This window comes from Toxotes jaculatrix, chromosome 1, assembly GCF_017976425.1.
Source record: "Toxotes jaculatrix isolate fToxJac2 chromosome 1, fToxJac2.pri, whole genome shotgun sequence".
Lineage (NCBI taxonomy): Eukaryota > Metazoa > Chordata > Actinopteri > Toxotidae > Toxotes > Toxotes jaculatrix.
The window spans coordinates 15,563,210-15,586,064 of NC_054394.1; the positions used below are offsets into that span (position 1 = coordinate 15,563,210).

General features: G+C 40.0%; 1 protein-coding gene across 1 annotated transcript in view; it reads left to right on the forward strand.

Annotated features, from left to right (window-relative positions):
- The first annotated feature begins 7,726 nt into the window (after positions 1-7,726).
- The window catches only part of spon1a (spondin 1a), a 108,010-nt gene continuing 92,881 nt past the window's right edge, over positions 7,727-22,855 (forward strand). Inside the window, exons 1-3 of the mRNA XM_041036800.1 lie at positions 7,727-7,958; positions 9,029-9,135; positions 13,629-13,762. Coding sequence (XP_040892734.1) covers positions 7,727-7,958; positions 9,029-9,135; positions 13,629-13,762 — 473 coding nt within the window. The remainder of the gene's footprint in view (positions 7,959-9,028; positions 9,136-13,628; positions 13,763-22,855) is intronic.

Consider the following 22,855-nt stretch of genomic DNA (forward strand, 5'->3'; position numbering starts at 1 on the left):
TAATAAGATTAGTGAGATTATATTGCAAATGGAAACAAACAGTTGTTCAAAGTTAGATTTGCTTTCGAGTCACTGCTCTTCCTTAACAGAGACCTGTTATATTTTGTGAAGGGAACTGCTAATCTCAGTTATAACTGCAGATCTTACTTTCTGTGGCAAATGCATAGATGGCTCAACTAGAATTATCTCCTTTTACCTAAACGTCACCAAAAATCATCACTGAAAACATCCGCGGGTTTGTATAGCATTAATCTTGTGTCATGTCTTTTTACTATTACATTATACAAGGTGTTTGCGTGCTGTGTCGCCCATGATGCTGCATGTTCTTTATGCTCAGTGTTATGTTAAGTGTTCAGTGAAAATGGAAATCAGAAGATAAAACGTGCTTCTGCTTGAGTTACACTTTTATTTATTTATTTCTTTGACACTGCTGAACATACAGCATATATTAATATCTACGGGGAAAGGTGCCAGCTTGTGTTATTCCCACAAATCGAAGCGTTCTGTATGTAGTGTATATTTTTGTGTTTCATTGTTATGGTCTGTTTTTGGGTCAAACTTGGCATCATTGTGCAGATCTTACCAACTAATGTGAGTTTTATCTATTATAAGCTCATTCTACCAGGCCTGTTGCTGGGCTTTTAAATTAGTTGTTGTTCTGATATGGTTTCGAGAGGTAATAGAGTGGTATGTGTTTAGATGAGAGACACAGGACCTGTAGTGCTTCCGGGCGTGACATTCGAGAAGAGAGAACACAAGTGCATCTTCAGCTAACGCGTGCCGTTTACTAGCTAAAGGTCAGCCGCAAGTGGAAGGCTGAGATTGCGAAAAGGTCAAAGCCTCTTTGAAAATGCTGGTAACAAAATAGTAAGTATCATAAACAAGTGGAATATATCAGGTCCCTGAACTCATGATAGTGCCATTAGTTTTTTATCAGAAAACATGATAGATTGTGAACTGAGGTGATTCACTGACAGACCTATTGTATAATGGGATAGAGATTCTGAATTATGTGCCAATGAGAGTCTGTTTCAAAGACCCAGCATTGGAGAATGTCACAGCACTTATGGCACAGACATCATAGATGTTAATGTGACATTTAAACCAGACCACACAGTTGGATATCTTGGCCTTCAACTTTTTATGGACACTGTGTCCCTCAGTCCTAAGAAATATAAACTAAATATATGCTCTCACAAGCATGACCTCACATGACCAGTATTTGCATATTGTTAAGATTCATATTCAGTTTTCTAGTATTTACATTTATTATGTTTAAGGATGCCTCTGAACTAAACTGATAGTTGTTAATTAATTATTCAATATATAGATATAGATAGATATAGATATAGATGCTAGAACTGAATATATAAACTGTCAAGATCTTGAAGAGTACTTTTGCCAGTTCCAAGGTTACTCAGAGGGCTACATCTACAATAAACTATGTTCCTGTGAGATTAAATTGCTGGCAAATTGATATAATGGAACTATTAACACGGCGTGATGCACTGAGCATATTCACCGACCTCCTGGTTCTTCAGTCTATCTTCACTGAATATGGGTTGTATCAGTCTGTGTATTGATTCCTTCAATGCTGTTTTAGTCTGTCTGGCGAAGTGCTTTGAGATGGCTCATAATAGTGGTTTACATCAGGTCTGAGAACACCTGAGTGCCATATCTGCTTTCTCTAATATGCCTCTGTTTTTGTGAGAGTGTCATGATTGGTCCCTGGGCTCTCTTGTTCCCCGCTCTGGACCTGCCATCCCCTCCCACGTTGTTACCTCCAGTACAATCATCTGTCATACTTCATCCGCCCAGCAGATGTCCCCGGATTTTCTTCCTGTCTCCATATCCACTTTTTCTTAATCACCTGAGCTTTCCTGCCTACACATACACCTGTTCCCAGTTTCTCATTATCTCAGCCAGTACTTACGTACACCAGCCCTTTGTCAGATTGTCTGTTTACTTCTCAGTGTGTTTTTCTATGTACCTGCAACCCGCCTGCCTCTCTGCCTACCTGCTTGTTCATCCTTCAGTCTGTGAACCTGTGAACCTACTTCAGTTTATCCATTTAAGTTTCTTCACTGAACCAGCCTCAGTCTGCTTTTGGGTCCAGAAACCAAAGAACATTGTAAGTATTTCTTTGCTTGACTTAGACAGCGAAGTACAGTCGAAAGAATTTACTAGAGCTTATTGATACCTGTCATAACTCTTTGGCGTTATTAGTATAGACTCATAATAGACCGTTGGAATTTTCTGTAATAATGTCCAGATTTTATGTATCATTGTCCAAAGGCCCGACTGAGCTAGACTTCAGCACCTAAACATTGTGTTTTTCCTCCCAAAGACTAGGGGCAATCTTTGGCTGAGACTAGCCTGTTTCTGAGTCAGAAACTTAATAGTTTCTGACAGGATGTGTGATTTCCTCAAAGCCATTTAGATATGGCCTGGGTCTCCTAAGAGCTAAAGACAGGATTCAATAAGTAATGCCAGCACCTGGCGATCCCCGTCACCCTCTGGCTGACTGTAATCATTTGTGATAGCCCCCGTATGCTTGCTGGCCTTCCAACAGCACGTTTCACTCAGGCTTTTAGACGGACATCAAAATGCATTACCTCCAAAGCAGTAGATGGGGGCCTGGATGCGTGAAGCCAGGGTGGAAATAAAGACATTAACTCTGTCTGCAGACCAAGGTTGCTGAACTGTGCTGAGTGACATAAGAGCCCTATATATATATATACATATATATACATATACATACATATACATATACATACATATGCATACATATACATACATATATATACATATATATATACACACACACACATATCAAGGATCATTAACGCAGTAGAGTTCAGAATATGTCAATCATTTTACCTTAATTGTTTTCAGTCTGCTGATCTGAAAATATATCTGAAATTTGTAACACAACACAATGTATAGAGCTCATATTGGAATTAACACTCAAGGATCACAGTCTGACACGAGTCAAGTACATTTTCTTCCTCCTTATCTGTCTGTATCCTCTAACGACTCCTCTTTCCCCTTCATATTAAGTGGAAACAGCATAGTAGATCTTCTCAGGTTCTGTACATATAGTGCTAGTGCATGGTAAATATGGCCTTAATGACTCGACAGCGGGGGGCTCGACTGTTTAATGAGCAGGCTCTCCTGCTCCACCACGATCAAATGAGCGCCTAATTTGATTTTCCTGCTTGACCTCTATTCCTCTCAGAAAACAACAAAGCACAGGGGATTTTTCAAAGGCTTGTGCAGGAGTTCAGAAATTCAGACGTGTGTGGAGAAAGACAGCATAACGATCAGATTTTGCTCATGAGGATATAAAGTACATTATACTCTTGCTAACACACAATTAGTAAAGTGCTGCTTGCGCTTGCACATGCATGCACAGACAGGTGCAAAATTAATATTAAACAGCATTCTTAAAGGAATAGTTTGACATTTTAGGACATATGCTTATTTTCTTTGGCAGAGAATAAGATGAAAAGATTGATACCATGCCATGACATTTGTGCATCAAATATGAAGCAATGGATTTTTAAAAATGAGATATGATTTGCTCATTTTGCTGCCTCTGGACAGAGCCAGGTTAGCTCTTCCGCCTTTTTCCAGTCTTTGTGCTGAGCTAAGATAGCTGCTGGCTGTAGCCTCATATGTAACAGACATACATCTGACTGGTATCAATCTTTTCACCTAACTCTCAGCAAGAAAGCACATTAGCGTATGTCTCAAAATGTGCTTGACTTTTAAATGAAGTGCAATGTGCATTTCATATTGCGGTCAGTAATAAAAGGAAAATTTGATAAGCTGAAACTCCTTTTAAATTACAGACGAAAGGAAGGACAGGGTTTTTTAAGGAGGTAGTGAGTAGGGATTAAAATCAGTTTTTTTTTTTTTTTTTTTTTTTTTTTTTTTTTTTTTTTTGTTGAGATCCTGTTGGAAACCCGTCCTATGATTCCACATCCCTTAGATGTGGTAGATGAAGAGACCACTTCAGAAGAAACTGGCAGACCATGGCGTCACTACAGACGAAAACACACAGTGGAAAAACACACATTGGGTGACCAACAGCAACAGCCTCATGTGCTGATACCACCACAACCACATGTGTACTGTCCAACTGATGCCAACGGAGCGACCAGACATGAATCCTTAAACGTCATTCTCTCCAGTGGTGAATTAGTAGCTGTAGACCAATATTATAATATTTTTTGTTATTCTTCCCACACTTTAGTATTTGCTCTGTACATAATTTTTATTAATGAACAAATCAACTGTCACTCTTCACCAGTTTTACCCCCTGGCAAGCCATCATGTAGTTTGAAGCAAATCAGTTTTAATGTAATGTTTAAATAACTTTTATTTGTCTGGAAAAGGTCAGCTGAAAGTGAATGCTATTTTCAGAATTGCTGTCTTTGACATCCCTAGTTGCACACACAGGTACCTGGTAGTGACGCAGTACATTCACAGTCTCCTACTGTTACCTCTGAGTAGCTCCCCTGGAGTGCGCCCCACTCAAGGGCAGCTCAAGAATAGTTGTTGAGGGAGTGACGGCTCATAACTCATTCCACTTAACTACTCAGATTTTATTGACTGGTTTGGGAATTCAAAGCAGAAATCCCTTGGCTACGAGCCGCTTTGGCACATTTCAGCTTTTGATTTTTGATAACCTTTAAAAACGTCTGCACTGTCGTTACAGAAGTCAACATTTTTCCTCCGCTATCTTACTTCCATTGCTACAAGAGAGTGTAAGGATCTTACAGATGCAGATATTGTTTTGATGTATGGTACATTTTGTAAAAGGCAGTGAGCAACCTGAGGACCAAAGGTGGTGAAGAGATTCAACTCAGCGGGGCTGTGAGACAAAATGCTTTCATGACACCTGCTGGTGTAGCGTTCTGCCATCCAGACTCTGTTCCTTTCCTCCCGCATCATCCATCCATCAACCCAGCGGTAGGTGCACAGAGCATAGCCACTCTCCATTTGTCAGTGCCCATCAGAAGTGGTTACATTCTCATTACATGCCTGCTGACCCTCCTGAAGACTGAAATAAACTCTGGGGGTGTTGTAAGAAAATGTCACAAAGGATAAAATGCAGCCTACCACCTGAGTGAGATTAAGGAGCCAAGAAATGAGAGGGATTACATCAACACGTTTCAGTTTATCACTTCACACCCAGTGTTGTTGTGTTGCTGTTGTGTAACATGTCACCTTTATTTCAGTGACTGGAGAACTCGTCGTGAACAGACGACTGTCAGAACTGATATTCTTTTTGGAAGAAAAAAGGAAATGAAGCAGTGAGCGGTCAGGAGAGAATAGTTTATTACTTAGCCTGTTAACGAGACATGGAAGGTCAAGATAAAGCAAACCAGGGGACCATTAAAAAGTGATTACTATCCTGTAAGGTTTTTTTTCTACTATGGTTTGGTCCAAACACAGCTGTGTTTTTCAGACTAGTGCTAATTTCACTCTTTAGCTCTTTAAATGTGCAGCATGTGGTAAAGGCTGGGTAAAGTCCAGCTTTTGAAACCAGCATTGAATCACAGTGCTTCTACTACAGGGCTTGTGATTACTGGTTCTGATTTAAAAAGTCTAAAGGTGAGTGGACACACATGTGTGCATGTATGTTACTATGAAAGAGACTAAGTGGGGTAGAAGAAGAGAAAAGCCAAATGAGGCCGCTAGAGCTGGCATTTTATCCAGGAGTCACAGAAAACCAAATCAAGCAGAGCATGCGTGTGTACCTTTTAGGGGCTTGTGAATAATAATAATTGACCTGAAAAATGTTTGAACACTATAGGTTTTTGATAAGCTTCACAAAGTGACTGCCGTCAAGCTTGGTATTCTTTGAGTCATTCAGAAAGAGGCCATCAACACAACTGGGTAAGGGATCATTAAAGAATATGAGCTTCAGCTAAGGTGTTGAGGGAAATCATAATGTACAATAATGTATTTTTCTTAACAGCACTCCACCAGCAAAGTATAATAGTATGGTATCTTTCAGTTGATGATATGGAAACCATAGAATTCACATCCAGAATTGTATGCCAGATATTAAAATAATGTTACACAAGACCATAAAATTCAAATAAAGAGGCTGTTTTTTGTTTTTACTTGCATCATAGGGCTTTAATAATAAAACAAATAAAAATACTACCTAGATTATTTTATCCTAATACACAGCATCAAATGTTATTATCATCACCTCCCTTGTCGCCTTACCCTATAATTGACCTGATAGCCAGGTCATATAGAGCATTAGAGAGTACTGAGTTATATATATGTGTGTGTGTTCTAAAAACAAAATTGTAAAAATGTCCTAATATTGGGGAAGGGGGAGGGGACAACAGACACTTGTTACTGGGTAATATACAAATAATGGTGGTGATTTTTCTAATTTTATATATATATTATAAAGTGAGTGAGTTGAGGGTGGCACTAGATAAGAAGCAAGGGGATCATCAAAGTCACTGCAATTCATCCTGAGGGGAAACAAAAATGTGTTAACCAAATTTCATGATAATCCATCCATGTTGACACATCACTGAAAACCACTCACATGAATCTGATTATGGCACTAGAGGAAAAGCTTCCTTCTCTCTACATTCTACATATATAAGTTTAAACAGTAAATCTGCAAGGCCACATTTTATTGCTTTCATGACAGTTTAATTAAGAGCTGCATGTGTGGCTGATAGGTTCAGCACAGACTGCCAGAGACATTTGGACCTACATGGCTTCAGGGTAGTGTGTGATTTCAAATGCTACTGAGATGGATCAGTATTCTCCGTGAGGTCCTTAGTGTCCAAAAAAAAAAAAAAAGAAAGGGAAAAAAAAGTGAAATCTCATTCCCTGTGTTGATAATGACAGTACAGCATGTCCCTTCAGTCCCTAATGCTTTAAACCCCACTTTGTTGGGATGTGACTATAGCGCATATCTACCCTTTTTATTTTGACAGCTCTTGCTGATGTGCTAAATCAGGCAGAAGCTCACGTACTGGCATAACCTCTGAAATATGAAATTTCATCAGTTAACGTTCGTGCACTAAAAAAAATAGAAGAAGAAACCAGCAGTCACTGTCCAGCTAATGAATTCAACACTCACGTGACTAACGCTTGTTTAATTAGTCACCTAGACAACCGTTTAGCAAGCTTTATTAATTTCTTTGTGTGTCTCTGTGTGCGTGTGTGTTCCTGTCTTACGGCATTTGAGTGATGACACACACACACAAACACACACACACACACTCGGCTGCACTGAGTCCAGTCCAAGTATGTCAAACATGCTGCCTTCTCTCAGCACTCATTGGTAGGACTTTGTTGGTTCAGAGTATTCTTCAGCTCGTCGCTTTGTAAATAGCTGTGGCCTTGGATACAGCCACACACGGCTCATTCCTCGCTTGGCCATTTCCCCGGACCCCTGCTATCCCTGTTCAGTCTAAACCGCACGCAGTGTGCACTTCTCGTAAAGCGAACGCACAGCACATCCCAGTTAGTCCTCTCCCTCTCTCTCTCCCTCTCTCTTCCATTCACACACCAGGATGGATCTACCCTCTTAGCAGAGCAGAAGTCTACTTCAGCTGTCGGCAAGTTGGGTTCTCATTTAGGAGTGAAGCAGGAGCTGCAGACAAACGTTTCTTCACCTCTCTGACAAGATTTCTCTCATCTACGCGCATTAACTTGGCTGTCGGAAACCTACAAGATGTCACCAACCGGGCTACATTCGCGCGTTCTGCTCCTGCTCTGCTTCGTCTCCACCACAGCGTGCAATATGTTCGCGTTCACCGAGGAGCCCTCTGAGAGAGCCGGGAAGGCGGACGGGTATTGTAGTCGGATATTACGGGCTCAGAGCAATCGGAAGGAGGGCAACAACGAATTTCGCCTCCGCGTTGAGGGAGACCCCGAGAGCTATCAGCCAGGGAGCACATACAGAGGTTGGTGTTTGTCTGCGCGATTTACGCGCAGTGCTTTGGTTGGCACTGTGTGCGCATTGTCAAATAAACACCAGTCTGCAGTCATAAGCCTATGCAAACTCAAAATAAGTTTCTACAGAGTCTGTTTTTGACTCATTGTTAGCATTTATGCCCTAAAAGTCAACTATGTTTGGTGAGTGAAGACACGATCCTGCATCCCAATGAAGAAATACGCAGTTTAAACTATTAAAGCCAAATGTGACACAACTTTACCTGATTTGAGTGAGTAAATAGTACTCATTAAATAGTCCTTTATGGTCAACATTTTGAAGAGTTTTATAAAGCTAAATATTCCTGTGCTCTCTTGGATATTTTGGTATTCTCTTTCATAGGTATAACAATTTCCGACAAAGCCAACAGTCCCTGATTTTATTGTCTTTGTCAAAAGTGAAAGTTGGGTGGGTGCAGTCGATGGGCTTGTACCATCTGCTCTGTGAATCTCAAAGGCTCTGGCCGTTCTGGTGCCGACAAAGCGTTGCACGTAGGTTTATTCTTGTCGGATTTGATCAGAAATAGTTTGATATGATCCAGATAGTATAGCAAAATTAACTCGAAGTGGGAATTAACTTTTTCTTTCAATTAAAACCGCTCATCTATAGTGGAAATTAGTCATTGTGAAGTCATGTCAAACTGCTGATAAAATGGTCAAGTTCAGCAAATTAAATTTTCCCTAGTGAATGAAGATATTTTTTATGTTCTGCTGGATTGCAAAGTGTACTAAAACACTATCTTAAACATCCTATAGGAATACTGCTGGGCTGAGAATGAGCCAGTATAATTAACTGTTATCTGAACTACATCCTCAAGAACAGGTGAAACGTTTGATTGTGGAAAAAAAAATGGTTGTATCAGAATATGTTATCCTCTATCCATCAGAGCTCAACACATGTAGTTTTATTTTTAAATGCAACACTTCCTAGGCAGGTAGTTCAATAGGCCCACTTTATTTTTCTGTTTGGAATGAGGTTTGTTGTTTAGTGGTTTTCTCTGTAGACTGATGCCTGCTGTCTCTCTTGTTTGCTTCCATCTAGTGACTGTGATTGCATCCCCCCCCTCCTACTTTAGAGGGTTCACCCTTATTGCCCTGAAGGAGGGCACAGAAGGAGACAAGGACGAGGACTACGCTGGAAATTTCCAGGTAAGGTACTCCTATATTGGCGTAGTCACAAAAAGTATATCATTTTTTTCATCACAGTGCTGTTACATGGTAATTATTTATCCACTATTTAACCCAGTCTGACACATCTGTGGTTAAACCCTGGTATTTAATGTCCATCATTCATATTGCTGCTGCAATACATTTTAATTTATGACACAGCAACCTCAAAAGACAGCAAAGCAGCAACTGGCTTAACCATAATATCAGTACCATCCTCCCTCTGGACTCCAGCACAAGCACTATGCAAGAAGTGTGTGAAAAGAGGTGGGGGTCTTGACAGATTTTTTTTTTTTTTTTTGCACAGCCTTCTTGTCTTCACGTCAGTGTGTGATTATTCTCACCTCACCTCCTCTAATAGGCTTGATATAGCGTATGAAAAGAGCATCCTCTCAGCTGAGCTCCATGTAGCCGAGAAAATACTCGTGGAATTTGAGGAGTTGCGTTCTCACAGACAGATATGCAGTTCATGTATGTAGGAAGTGTGCAGTTGGTGTAGTTAAGAGGCTAATTGGCATTTTATACAGGCAGGTCCAGCTGGAGTACTGTAAGGAAGGAGGGAGAGAAGGAAGTGAGGCCGAGAGTGCGAAAGGAAGAGAGGGAAGGCAAGGAAACTGGTGCTGTTACATGTGATAATGGACAAATATGTGAGGCCTTTTGTAATTGCAATGCAGTGAGAGGAGTCTACTTGAACAAAGAAGAAGAAGAAGAAGAAGAAGAAGAAGAAGAAGAAGACTGGTTCACAGGCTAGGTGTATGTGTGTGAGTACAGAGAGAGAAGGAATGATAAACATGTAATACAATGATAAACTTAATACACTGATTTTATTTTTAGATTTTATGAGTATTATACATATAGAGCTATGCACACAGCAGAAGGTAATGTCCATAGATTCCATTACAACACATTGACAGAGTAGAACTACGTCATAAAGTGAAGAAACTATGAAACCTAAACTTCAATTTTATATTCATAACCTTTAGATTCATTCCTCTCCGCTGGTTCCTGTTCTGCTCTCATGCCTTTCAGCAGAACTACGTTCTGCCAGTGCTTATTTCACCCAAGTCAAGGCAGCAGTGTCAAGAAATTCATAGAGCTTACAGTGCACAAGATGACATCCTGTTTTCAAAGGATTTGAAAAGAAGTGAGCAACTGAGGAATTGGTTTTAGCTTTGTCAAGTACCCAAGTATTGCAGAAATACTGGACTTTGGTTGACGACAGTAAAGCCGGTACACCATGATACAGCGTATTCCTAATAAGAAAATGAAAGGCACACATATAGGTGCTTAGATGTAACCCAAGCCAAAATCCCTTTCCTGCCCTAAACTTGAAATCATATGTTTTCTTGGAGCAGACCCTGTAAAGGAGCAGTTGTTAACTGGGTTTGACAGCGTGTGTGGAGTTCTCTTTTTCAGACGCTTGTGAACCTGTCGGTTTCAGTTGCTTCCCACATAAAACCCTATTATTTTATTGAACCTGTAGTACAGTACATGGGGAGGTTTGCACAGCAGCCCTCAGGCTGCTCTGATCATAGTTATTGCCTTGCTGTGGCACTCTCTGTGAACCTTGAATATGGGAGGACATAAAAAAACTGAAACATTTTATTTTTGTCCTGTGTGCTCCTCACATCTCATTACCCAGTGTTAGCACCGGCAGGATTTTTTTCTGTTTTATTTGTCCTTGCAATTGATTTCATGCTGTTGTTATTTAGTGCCAGCCTTGAGCTTGCTCCTCAGCCATATGGCGGAGCGCGGCAGGGTGTGACAGGGCACTAAACGTCGGGAGTAAAGAGGGGAAACACTGCGTCATTTAGTCATGTTAAGTCACTTTGCTCCACACATGGATGACACTGAGCATGGAGTGTGCAGAGAAAGTTGTGATAAATAGATGAGTGACCATAGCCTTTAGATGTTAGCATCAAAAGCAAATAGAATGGACGGGTTTTTACTCGGACCTGCCTTTGATCGGACTCCTGAACTTGAAGGTCTCTTTCACAGCTGCAGATGGTCACCTGTCTAGGTATAAGCAGCATGTGACAGTGCAGAAGGAATACATTGCTGTCCAGAGAGATATCCTTGTATCATCACCGGCTCAGTTAGTCTTTCATGTTTTATGTGTTTTTTGGCAAAAAACCCCCAAAAAAACACACTCACAGACACACACGCACACACACACAATCCCATTCCTCCATTCTGAAAGAGCTCTGGGTGGGCCGGCCTCCAGGCACTGAGAGAATAGAAAGAGAAAAGAAGCTGCAACAGAAGACGTCAGGCTTTATTTAACATACAGCTCATTTGAAATCTGCTGGTGTGCTACATCTCAGCTGTCTTAGGACAGCTCCCGACTTGATGAAAAGCACTTTTATTGAGCTCTCTGGGGAGGTCAGCTGCCGTTGTGTGTGTATATGAGTGTGTGTGTGCTTGTTGGCAGGAGTGTAAACCAGCAATGCTGGCAATGTCTGATGAGACATTACTTCTCAGCAGGGTGGGACGATAGAACAAGAAAAGGCAAAATGTTGTGTGGTTATGTGAGGGGTGAAATCCACTTTGAGTGCAACGTATGACATAATCATAGACACAGATAGATATCGTGGGCGCATCCTCTTCACATTAAAATTCCACTAAGATGATCTGATATTAGGACAACGAAGATTTCACCTATGCAAGACATGTTATTGTTTAGTTCTGACCAGCAGCTACTGTATAGCCAAGCACTTACCCTGATGCATACACTTTTGCATTGACCCAGAGGCACAACTTAGTTTTCCAGTAGTGTGTCACATTTTCTCTCTTTTCCTAACACTTAGTGGTTCAGTGGTTGTCTATTGGTGGAAGATGTGAAAACTTGGAATTAGACACATAAAAGAAGAAGTGGGTCGTAGGTCATTTTGCAGCAAATTGGCTGCTTCTTTTTGCAGATGGTGTTTAATGCATTCCCATGAGACTTCACTGGTTTTAACATGTGTTGCAGTCCAGTCAGGCCAGCACAGGATGCCTGTTAGAAACCATGGGAACATGGGGCCGGGGGGGGGGTGTAATCCGTCAACAAGAGATAGGCTACATATACACAAATCGCATGCCCACACACATGCGCACACACAACTCCCAGGCTCCCCTTCTTAGTAACTCTGTGTCTCACTGACTCTAAGATACACACACACACAAAGGCATGCACATCCACACACAATCCACTTTCAGAAGGAACTCATTCATAACATGGCATGACAAAGGAAATTCTCTGCTGACAGCTTTATGGAGTGAGAAAGTTCCCCATCTTTACTGCGCTGATGTCACTTCCTATCAAACAGATCCTGAGTCTCTGGGCAGTGAATATCAGCTTTCTGGCTGCAGCCCACTCTGCTAATTTTCTGTCCAGTTAAAATCAATGAGATACTTAGTATGTCAGGTGTGCACCTGAGTAGAGAGGGCAGTAGGCATTTAGACTCCTGAGTTTGAGCCAAAAGGACTTTTTTTTTTTTTTTTTTTTTTAACTTGCCTACAGCGATAGTGTGATGATTAGGCAACTTTCTGATTGATCTGAGTATTGATTAATTCAATTTAATTGACTTTATTTCATCAGGATAATCCACACAAGGTCAATACTGCTTTCCACTAAGACAGCTACATTTATCTTCCAGATTCAGGTAGATGACAACTTGTCACTTGGCTGACCATTTACTACACTGGATTAATTGCCTTGCTGATTGGTGTTAAATGTCTGAACCAGCTCTATGATACTGTGCTGGAGGGTCTGAAGAAGCTTGTGTCCATGTGTCCAAAAAATGACAATGATAGAGTTTCACAAGGACTGAAATGGGGAACATTTTAACTTCCAGCCACAACCACCTGACAACTGACTTCTGTTTCTTTCACTCTTGCTCCCAACCACTTTGGCTTGTGACCCCATGAAAAGAAGTGTTTACTTTAAATCAGACTAGAAAAGATAAATCTATACCATTTTAAGTAATTTTACAAGAAATAAAGCAACCATTGCAAAATAGGAAAATTTATATGAGCTTGTGTTTCATGTGGCAGGACATTTTTTTTCTTTTCTCGTGTCCCATAAATCATGTCACCACCACACACATACTCTTACTGATGTGCCCAGTGCATGTGAGACACCTCTGTTCAGTTCAGCACAATAGCTGCCCAGCTGGGTGTGTTTGTTGTACCAATGTTAGGTAGGCTTTAAACAGCAGATAATCACAAATGGTTTAGGACTAACATGATTTATTTCTGTCTTGAATCTAATTTACAGTAATTGCCCAACTCTCGGGTTTTTTTTTTATTTTTTGTTTGTGTTAAAACCCTCCATGTGTCCTGAAAATGTGTAATTATTGTCAGTTTCTGCTGCTAATTATGTTTATAGGCCCTCAAGCTGACAATGAATAAAATCACATGCAGATGTTTCAAGTGCTTTTGAGGCAAGTCTTTGTTATTCATCACTAATCTCTTTGTGCGTGTGTGTGTTACAGATAATTGACGAGGAGGAAACACAGTTTATGACCAACTGCCCCCCTGCAGTGACAGAGAGCACTCCTCGCAGACGCACCAGCATCCAGGTGTTTTGGACTGCACCCCCAAGTGGCTCCGGCTGTGTCGTCCTCAAGTATGTACTGTAATCAGCAACTGATACTGAGCCTGCCCAGCAGTCCTCAGCTCAGATGCTTAGAGATACACTATACTGATACTACTGATGACATATTTTTTATTTTGGATAAACTGGTCCTTGTACTTGGTGATCTGTAATTCATTATTTTATAAGAGGTCTTATAATGGCTGCTCCCTTCTGTCAAATTCTCAATTAGGATTTTTTTCATCCTGCACCACCCCCTGCAGATCTATGGATGATACACAGACTTAGGCTACAAGTCCACTCTTGTATCAAAAACAGGGTAGATTTGACTTGTGATTGACTCCTGCTGTGTTGCATGGAAGTACATTTAACAGCAGACACTGTATTGAGTTAAGCTTTGTTATATCCTTTGTTGCTGATGCATGCTCTTGCAAGAAGGTAAAAAATGTTTCATTTATTTAAAAATAAATGGTATGCTTTGGAAAACATCCATGGCAGTCTGGCAGTCTCCTGCTCCAGCTTTGGTGAACTTTTGACAAACAGTGAAGTTGATTTGATTTTGTTGACCTGTGAGGGGCTGATTATACTGTAATCCAAATAGATACAATGGTCAAAAATACATCAAACTCTCCTTTTAGGTCGTTCAGTTTTAATGTTATGTTCTAATACTTGCAGTTTTGTGTTGCAACCAGGGTCTTGTCCTCTCTGAATTTCAGGTCCACTTCTCTTTCATCTTCACAGAATGAAAGAGAAGTGTTAGTGCTCAGTTAGCACTAACACTTTGATATAAGACATATTAGGATGATTTTTAAGCATTTGGTTTTGAACTTAATCCTAAAACTAAATGTTTTTCCAAGAATTCTGGCTTATCCAGAGTTTTAATCACTTAATGTATGGTGCCACATCTCTCTGGGACTATATATCAAGTCCATGGGTATAGTAACTCAGTTTCATTACATTCCTTCCTCCCCCAAGCTAAGCACAGTTAAATTCAGAATGTATTATCAAATTTTTACTCCCCACTTGGCTTCATAAACTATTCATTACCTTTATTACTTATACAGCTGACTGACACCAATCAATTCTTCTGCTGTGTGTCCTCTGGGATTGCTTGCATGCAGAAGAGTAGTCATGTTCAGCTGAAGACAGATCATGGCAGAAATGTGTTTATTAATCCTGTTCTGTGGGGAAATAATGAGAGTACAGGACGTGGAAAGATACTGAGGGACTCTGACTCACAAGGCCTTCTGATCAATGCTTTATTTAACTGTTTATGTGCCCAGTCAGTTTCTCTGTAGCAAGGTCTACATGTCTGCTATACAAAGTGAAGATTAGGGTTGTTTTTTTGTTTGTTTGTTTTTTTAGAAATGAATGTTATTATGTGACTGTTATACAGAGTGATAGGTTTCCCTCTCCAATGTCTCTGTGCTTTCCATTTGCCTTGTCCTTATGTTTCTGGAGCATATTCATGACCTGCCCTTTCAATAACCCCTGAGCTTTCCTTTCCTCTGTCTGTCTCTGCTTTCTTTCTGCTCCTTGCTCTCTCCTCCCCCTTTTTTCTCATCCCTCTCCTCTTTGTCATAGTTTTCTACAGCAGGTTTTACCTCATGTCTGCTCTCCTCATAGAGACCACTGGGATGATGGCAGAATGGTATTCAGTTAAGCACATGGATAGAGGAAAAAGTTCAAAGTGTGACAGAGTGCACAGCCTAGAAAGAGATACTTGAAAGTGCAAAGATGTGGCTGTAATACCAACGCACAGACAATGGGGGAGGGAGAGAACGATAACCTTGCAGTTCAAAAGAGATGCCTCTGAAAATCTGAAAATTACAGGCCAGCAGTGGGTGTTTGCTACTGTTCCTCCCTGGCAGTCATAAAGATGACAAGGTTTTTGTGTGCCTCTGAGCTGCAGCGCAACAAAAGTTTTAATAAAGTCTTATTGATTGAAGAAGTACAACTCCTGTAACTACTTGACAAGTGCAGGTCTTTTTATATGAAAACTATGCGGAGGGAGAGACACTTGTGTACACTATGGCTGTGTTATCATATAACCTATACTAGCAGAGAAATATGGGTACATACACACACACATAACACACTGTACAGTCAACATATATGCACAGAAAGAAACAGCATAAATATATGAAATGATTGCTATTATTATAGATTAGCTCAGAGAGGACAATTTCATTACCACCTCAGGCAGGGTAAATGTTTGTTTTTAATTTAATTTAATTTCATTTCCCAGCAGAGTTCTGTCACTGCCTGTCAGTCTGCCTCTCTGTAAAATATTATGGTCATTTAAAAAAAACAAAAAAAACAACAACATCTGGCCGTGAAGCGTGTGCATGATATGTGTTTCTCTCAGAAAGCTCCTGTGACTCGCATGCTGTCCTAGGAGTCTTGCTCCTCCCGGGTGGTTAGCTGCAGTATAATTGATGGGCAGTTGCTGTCTTTTAGATGGAAAGACAGAGCTTGGTGGTTTGTTTTCATCTAAGGTTGGTCTGTGATGATAGGGTCAGGCGAGGATGCTCATTCAAGCTCCTGAACTCGGAGCACTGACTTTGAAAGTCTCACCATCAAATCCAGTTATTTTCAGCTCTCTTATGTGGTAGAATGAAATCATACCAAGGTTTCCTTCCCTCTTACTGGCATCCCTCTTTTGTTTCGTGAAATTGCATTCTATACATTGATGTCTCGGTGTGTATGATGGGTGTATGTTGCTTTCCCTCAATACTTAACTACTGACTTAATGTCAGTTGAAAATCTTGTTTTTGCTGACTTTCAGTAGTTGAATTTCTCACTTTCCTGCAGTGATGTAGACATATGCACGTAGTGTGTTTGGTACAATTTGACATCACTGTTAGGCGTTGATACATGGGGTCACAGAGTACACTCCAGACAACACCAAAATCGTGATGCTGGGTGTGGTCCGAAGTGGGGATGGGGTTCGGTAGTATTTTATCAAGTTCAAATCCAGTATGAAATCTGCTCATGGAATCCAGTTGTTTCAAATTCTCTATCAGATCTAGTTAGGCTTAGCTTTCTTCTAAAATCAGCAGACATCTATCTAAAACACAACAGCCTAATAAATATCTGAGCATTTTTTCTTTTTGAGCTCATATGTGATAGCTGTAATTCTTGGCTATTTGACAGAGTTTCTCCCTGATTGATTTCTGCAGTAAAGACATCAGGGAGACTCTACAAACTCATTTTCTGTCTTCAGAAATCTGTCTCCTACGTGGCAGCAAAACACCTTACACCAGCCTACAGAAACTCCTGCAGGTTTAACTGGGATAACAAAACACTGTCATAGTTTTTTTCTGTTAATTTGGCTGAGGTTATTATTTATTATTTATTTATTTATTATTATATAGCTGTTATTTCCTGACTATGAGCTGCATGAAATAGGTTTTCTTCTACTACTGCTTAATTCAACATAAGAAATGATTGACCACAAAATATCCTTAATATGTGAGACTTATTTCAACCTGCCCATCTCTGCTTCATTGATTTTTACCAATTGTTCTTTAGACCAATATTACATGTAATGGTCAAGGTGTTCACCCACCTCTGTTCTAAATCAAATGCTTTGCTTTACTTCTGATTGGATATAAAATAATGATAAAATCATGCTTGATTTGCAGTTGTCTGATAACAAAAGGGGGAAACTCTAGTCAGGATCAAATGTCACAGCTGAATCCTTGTGGTCGGCTACATCTTGGTTGTGCAGCAGAGCCAGAGTAAGTCATATCAGAATATAATCCATATATTGCAGTCACCATTGTTGCCTCTATCTTTTATCTTTCCATTTGTAGGTGGGAAGCAATTTATTTGTCATCTCCCCCTGGCTTGCGATATGGAGGGTAGTGCAATGTGTTTTGATGGGTTGTCTGAGTGAGACAGTGTATCAGTGATCAGATGAATGTCACAACCTCATGCAGCTGTCAGAACCTGTTTATTTTCATCAAAACAATGATAGGAGGACTTCAGGACACCATAGTCAAGGAGACCCATGGAAATTAAATGTAAATACATTTGCCTTTGCGCAGTGGATTTATATATTGTCGCTGAGTTTTTTCTTTTTTTGTAAGCTCTGTTTGTACCAGGAGCAGATGGAACAAAATGAATTAATTTAATCTCTGGTTGTAGCAGGAGCAGATAGAACGAAATGAGAATTATTTCATCTTTGGTTGTAGCAGGAGCAAACAGAACAAAATGAGAATTTATTTTCCTCTTTTACACATCTGTTGGGCATGTAAATGGAAATGTAGCCACAGAGAATGGCACAAAAAATATTTCTCACTTTTCTTTTTGTTTTTTTTTTCTTTGTCTCTCTCTTCTTTCTCTCTTTTTGTTAAGCTCTCACATACAGATATAAACACACACACACACACACACACACGCACACCCAAATCAGTGCAGTTTTGGGGTGATTGGGATCAGCGGTGGTGTGGATCCGGCAAAGTGAGATAGAATTTAAATTGGATGTTAAATAAGCATTACTCTACTTGATTGTCTGGCCAGCCCAGGAAAGTGGGCAAGCAGTGAGGCAGAGTGTGCTCCCCTCTCTGAGGGAGATATGTGAAATTGGGGTGAGATTGAATTAAAGTGTGAACAATTAGAGATGTGCTGGTGGTGTCTCTTACCTTGAATCATTTCATCCATGTGATGAGAGGCATCACATGGATGGCAAATCATACTTGCTCACACACACCATCTTAATTTCACAATATGAGACACTATAGTGATGTTTATGAGAGAAAAATGTCTTTATGAGAGTGAATTAGGGTGTGTTTGAGTGAGACTGAAAATACAATGTGTCCAAGAAAGAAAATATAGTATATGTGAGCAGGTATATTAGTGTGAGTGAATTAGTATAATGCATGTGTCACTGTGTCTGAGAATAGAATTACGTGTGAGAGTTTGACAGCATGTGAGAGTGAAATGGTTTTCTTTGAAGGAGTGACATTGCATGTGTTGGAGAAGACAGTGTTTAACTAAATATCTCTTTGACTGAAAAGGAAGGCTATTGTGGTTTACAGCCTCCTGAAATCAAAGCCCGAACCTGTACATTGGCACTATTGAAAAGCTAAATTGAGGAGAATTTATCTGGTGCGTTGAAGTTAGTGCCACAACTTAAAATTCAACAAATTTTGTTAGGAAGGTCACCATTTTTTAAAATTATTATTTATTTTCTCATCTTCTTCTTGAAAAATCTGTCAATCGTGAAAAATTTTTTTTTTTTTTTTATTACTTCTGTTTCATTCAAGATTCTTTACACACAGCTAATCTCTCTCACATGTACTTTCCTTGTACCTTACATAGACACTCAGTCTTTCATGTATTCATATATCTTACAGATATACTGTTACACAGTAAAGGGTGGTATGCTACAAGGTGAGATTACAATGTATCCAAAGTGTAGCTGTATGTGTTAGGTTAGAGGGCTATGTAGAAAAATTTGGTGGTGAGTATGAGAGGTTGTGATCAGGATACAATACTGTGAATGAAACCTTGTATGATTTATGACCTCTCATACGTTGAGACAGGCTTGCGTCTCTAGACACGTGTATAAGTCCATCCTGTTCCTCCACTCATTGTGCAGGATATAACCTTCCTTGTCTCTCTGTTTGAAATGGAAGATTTGCAATGATTACCTCTCATTTCTTCCATTTTGTAGAAGACAGATCTTTCGCTCTCTGATCTTTTGTTATTTTCCTTTCTGTCCATCTGTCTCACACACACTTCTTGCATTTAAAGGGTAAGTGAAACTTAGAAATACGAAGCAAATAGACTGTGTTATGTTAGTGGGTGCATTTAACTGTCATTCACTGTTACCATGGAGACGTGGAATATACAATTACCTGTTCCCGAGCCAATTGATCATCATTCATAATGGGCCTTATACAAGAACTACTCATATGAGTGCATTCATTTTTTCCAGTATTATATATATTACTCAGACCGTAGTCTTAAGGAAAAGGTCAGTTTGTATTTCACTGACAGTTGCGATGCAATCATCCTTTGATAGCAGGATTGCCAGTAGCCACTTCTGTGTGATTGCTTTCTTCCTTGCAGCCAAAAGTACTTTGTAAAGATATTCATCCTGAGCCTTGTGTTTACCTATGATTTTGCCCAGGTGTAATGTGGTAAAAGAGCAGTCAACCTCTGTTCCAAACATGTTCCTTATTTCTTTGGTAATTTCTTGTCAAAATGAACGGACTAGAGTGCAGCCCCAAAATATATGAAAATGGTCTGCTATTGATTTACCACTCTGCGTCCAACATTAATTCTGTTCCTGACAACCCTACTGTATAAAATTAAAGTTTGGACAAAATGTTGTATTATGTTCTTCCAGCAGAATTCTATCCAGCAGCTTGAGTTGGTAGTCCTAGCCTCAGATATCTCAAGGCCCAGTTCTCTCCCCTGTTTCTGTTTGACCTGGACATTAGAATAATTTTTGGAGATTGGATAGTCTATTTTATATTCATGATATTATGGTTGTATGCATTTGAAAGGAAGTTAAAAGACAAGCCATTACCCCAGCTATAGTTACGTAAGGTAAACCATTAAATCATATAAATTGCTTAACTAGACTTTGTACCGTATGCCACCCATGTCAGTATTCTGGCGTGTTTCTCAAGGTGAAACCTTTTGCAGATATTAACCCTTAAGCCCAAAGGGCTACTTTGGTCCTTTGGTTTGGTTTATCCAAATAAAAATCCTGATGTTGGTAATCACCTAATATAGGCTGTGCTTATAATTCAAATAGCATTAGTTCCAAATCTTTCCATTTAGCTGTCTGGATAGTCTGGATTGCACCTGCATACCAGTGATCTTAGCTGTATGGCAGTGAAATAGTCCTCGACGCATGGAAGCGAGATTCCACTCTTTAGATAATTGTAGGATCCCATATTCAATCCAGGGCCTCAAAGTATTGCTGAATTTCTTCTAGTTTGTGCCACATTTTATTGTTTCTTAGATGTCTTATTTTATAAATTGTCCTCTCGATTTGTTGTGTACATAATTTCCATGACAGAAGCTTCATAGCCTAAGGAACAGTTTCATAATATTTTAGTTTCATGAACCTCATTTTTTTCTCATTTTCTTCGTCATAGATCTTATTTATTTCTTGTTGGATACATTTTAGTTGAGCCAACATTTCTTGGTCTCTTTGAGTGTTGAGTTTCTAGGTTCTTCATTTTTGACTGCAGTTGAGTTAGTTTGTTTTTCCTTTTGCCTATAAGAAGTGAAAGCAATAAGTTTATGTCTTAGTACTGCCTTCCAAGGATCCCACAGGACATATGGTGATACTGTTCCACTGTCATTATTTTGCAAGTTCTCTTTCAACCCTTTCTTTATATATTCCTCACATATTCTATCATTCAGTAAACTGGTGTTGAGTCTCCATAGTGTATCCTTTTTATTAGCTAGGTGCAGTGTACAATACACTCCTCCAGTCTGGAGTATCCTTTGTGGTGAGGGGAGTACTAAGTAAATTGCTTTTCCGTGGGGTGTATGTCCCTTGATACATCTATCATGCCAGATTCCTTCAACAGTTTCAGCATGAACCTGTTGAAGGAATGGGTTATATAACCCATTCACATTAAGTGTTATTACCCTGTATTCCTGATAGAGCATTTACTTTTTTTTTTCTGTCTTCGTTGTCCCATTGCAACCTGAAACATATTACCCTTCAACTTGAATATAAACAGCTACAAAAATATGAACAAAACAACACAGTGACTATAAAACAAATTGACTTCCACAACAGGGGAACCCGTGTGCTCCTTAAATCTGAGGGGAAGACCTGGTTTAAGGTAGTTTTAAGGGCCCCTTTCTGGAGAAAGTAGTAGGATTGCTAATAAACTGCAGTTGATTGTGTTCTGTTCTACTGGATTTTGTACAGTTCTACTCTACCAGTTTTAGTCAATATGTCTGTTCAGAAAGAGAGCAAGGAGAGGCTAAAAGCTAGAACATTTCCAGATTGTCAGACCACCTGTAAATGAATGGTGTCAGCCCTGCTACTTCACCACTGTTGAGATCAGGTCTCCTGAGGTTTGCGGCAGAAAGGGTGGAGCCTCTGTTGTATCTGCTTTGAACGGGATGCTTGCTGGTAGCGCTTGTCTCGTGCTTTCTCCCACACCATCTTATGTGGTTTTGGAGTTGGCTGGGTTCTCTATCTGAGGTGATGGCAAACCCTTTATTCTGCAGGTCACCTGCAGGGCCTGAAACTTCATTCTGATTCTCTCTCTCTCTCTCTCTCTCTCTCTCTCTCTCTCTCTCTCTCTCTCTCTCTCTCTAAACTTAAGACAGATTTGTGTGAATCTGACTTGGAACAGTCATATGAGCAAACCTGGCATAAAACAAGAGAGTTTTTGGAAAGGATATTAAAAAGTGAGGCCCATTGTTATGTTAAAATCACTATCATTCACTGATACAGTTGAGATGTGGACTGTACAAATGCCTTTCCCCAAACCAATAAATCATCATTCATAATGTTTTTAAAAAGCCAATAATATTTCCCTACAACACTGGTAATTAAGTGAGGTGTATACTTCTAGCTGAATGCATATTTTCTGCCCTCATGTCACTGTATTGTATTTTCTTGCTGTGAGAGTTCTGGTATCAGCTCAGCTCAACTCAACTCAACAGAACACAACATAGCTCGGTTTAGTTACTCAAGAATAAATCGCATCCAAACAGTCCAGCTGGATGGGGCCCACCTGGATCAGACATTACCCCAGCACCTCCATCCAACACTTCAGTGTTGGGTTTTATCCCCATGGAAACCTTCCTGCAGCCATATTTGGTGTAAAAGGCTGGTGTTTGTGAGGAAGTTAGATGCCTGGAGGCTTGCTTTCTGTTGTTGTTTTCCTAACTCTGCTGGCCTCTGAAAAGGTTTGTTTGTGGCTGATTTACATGTCAAGGCCCCTCTCAGACCTGTGTTCCCCCACCATCCAGAGGAACAAGCCTCTAAGAGACAGCTCAATCTAGAGAAACTCACCTCTGCCTCATATTTTGGGAAGGATTTCTGTTGGCCTGTCAATCAGTTCTTATTGATTCAGTGCATCAATAATTACTATTCGCTCCTTGCACAATATGGCGACCGCTGATGTTAGA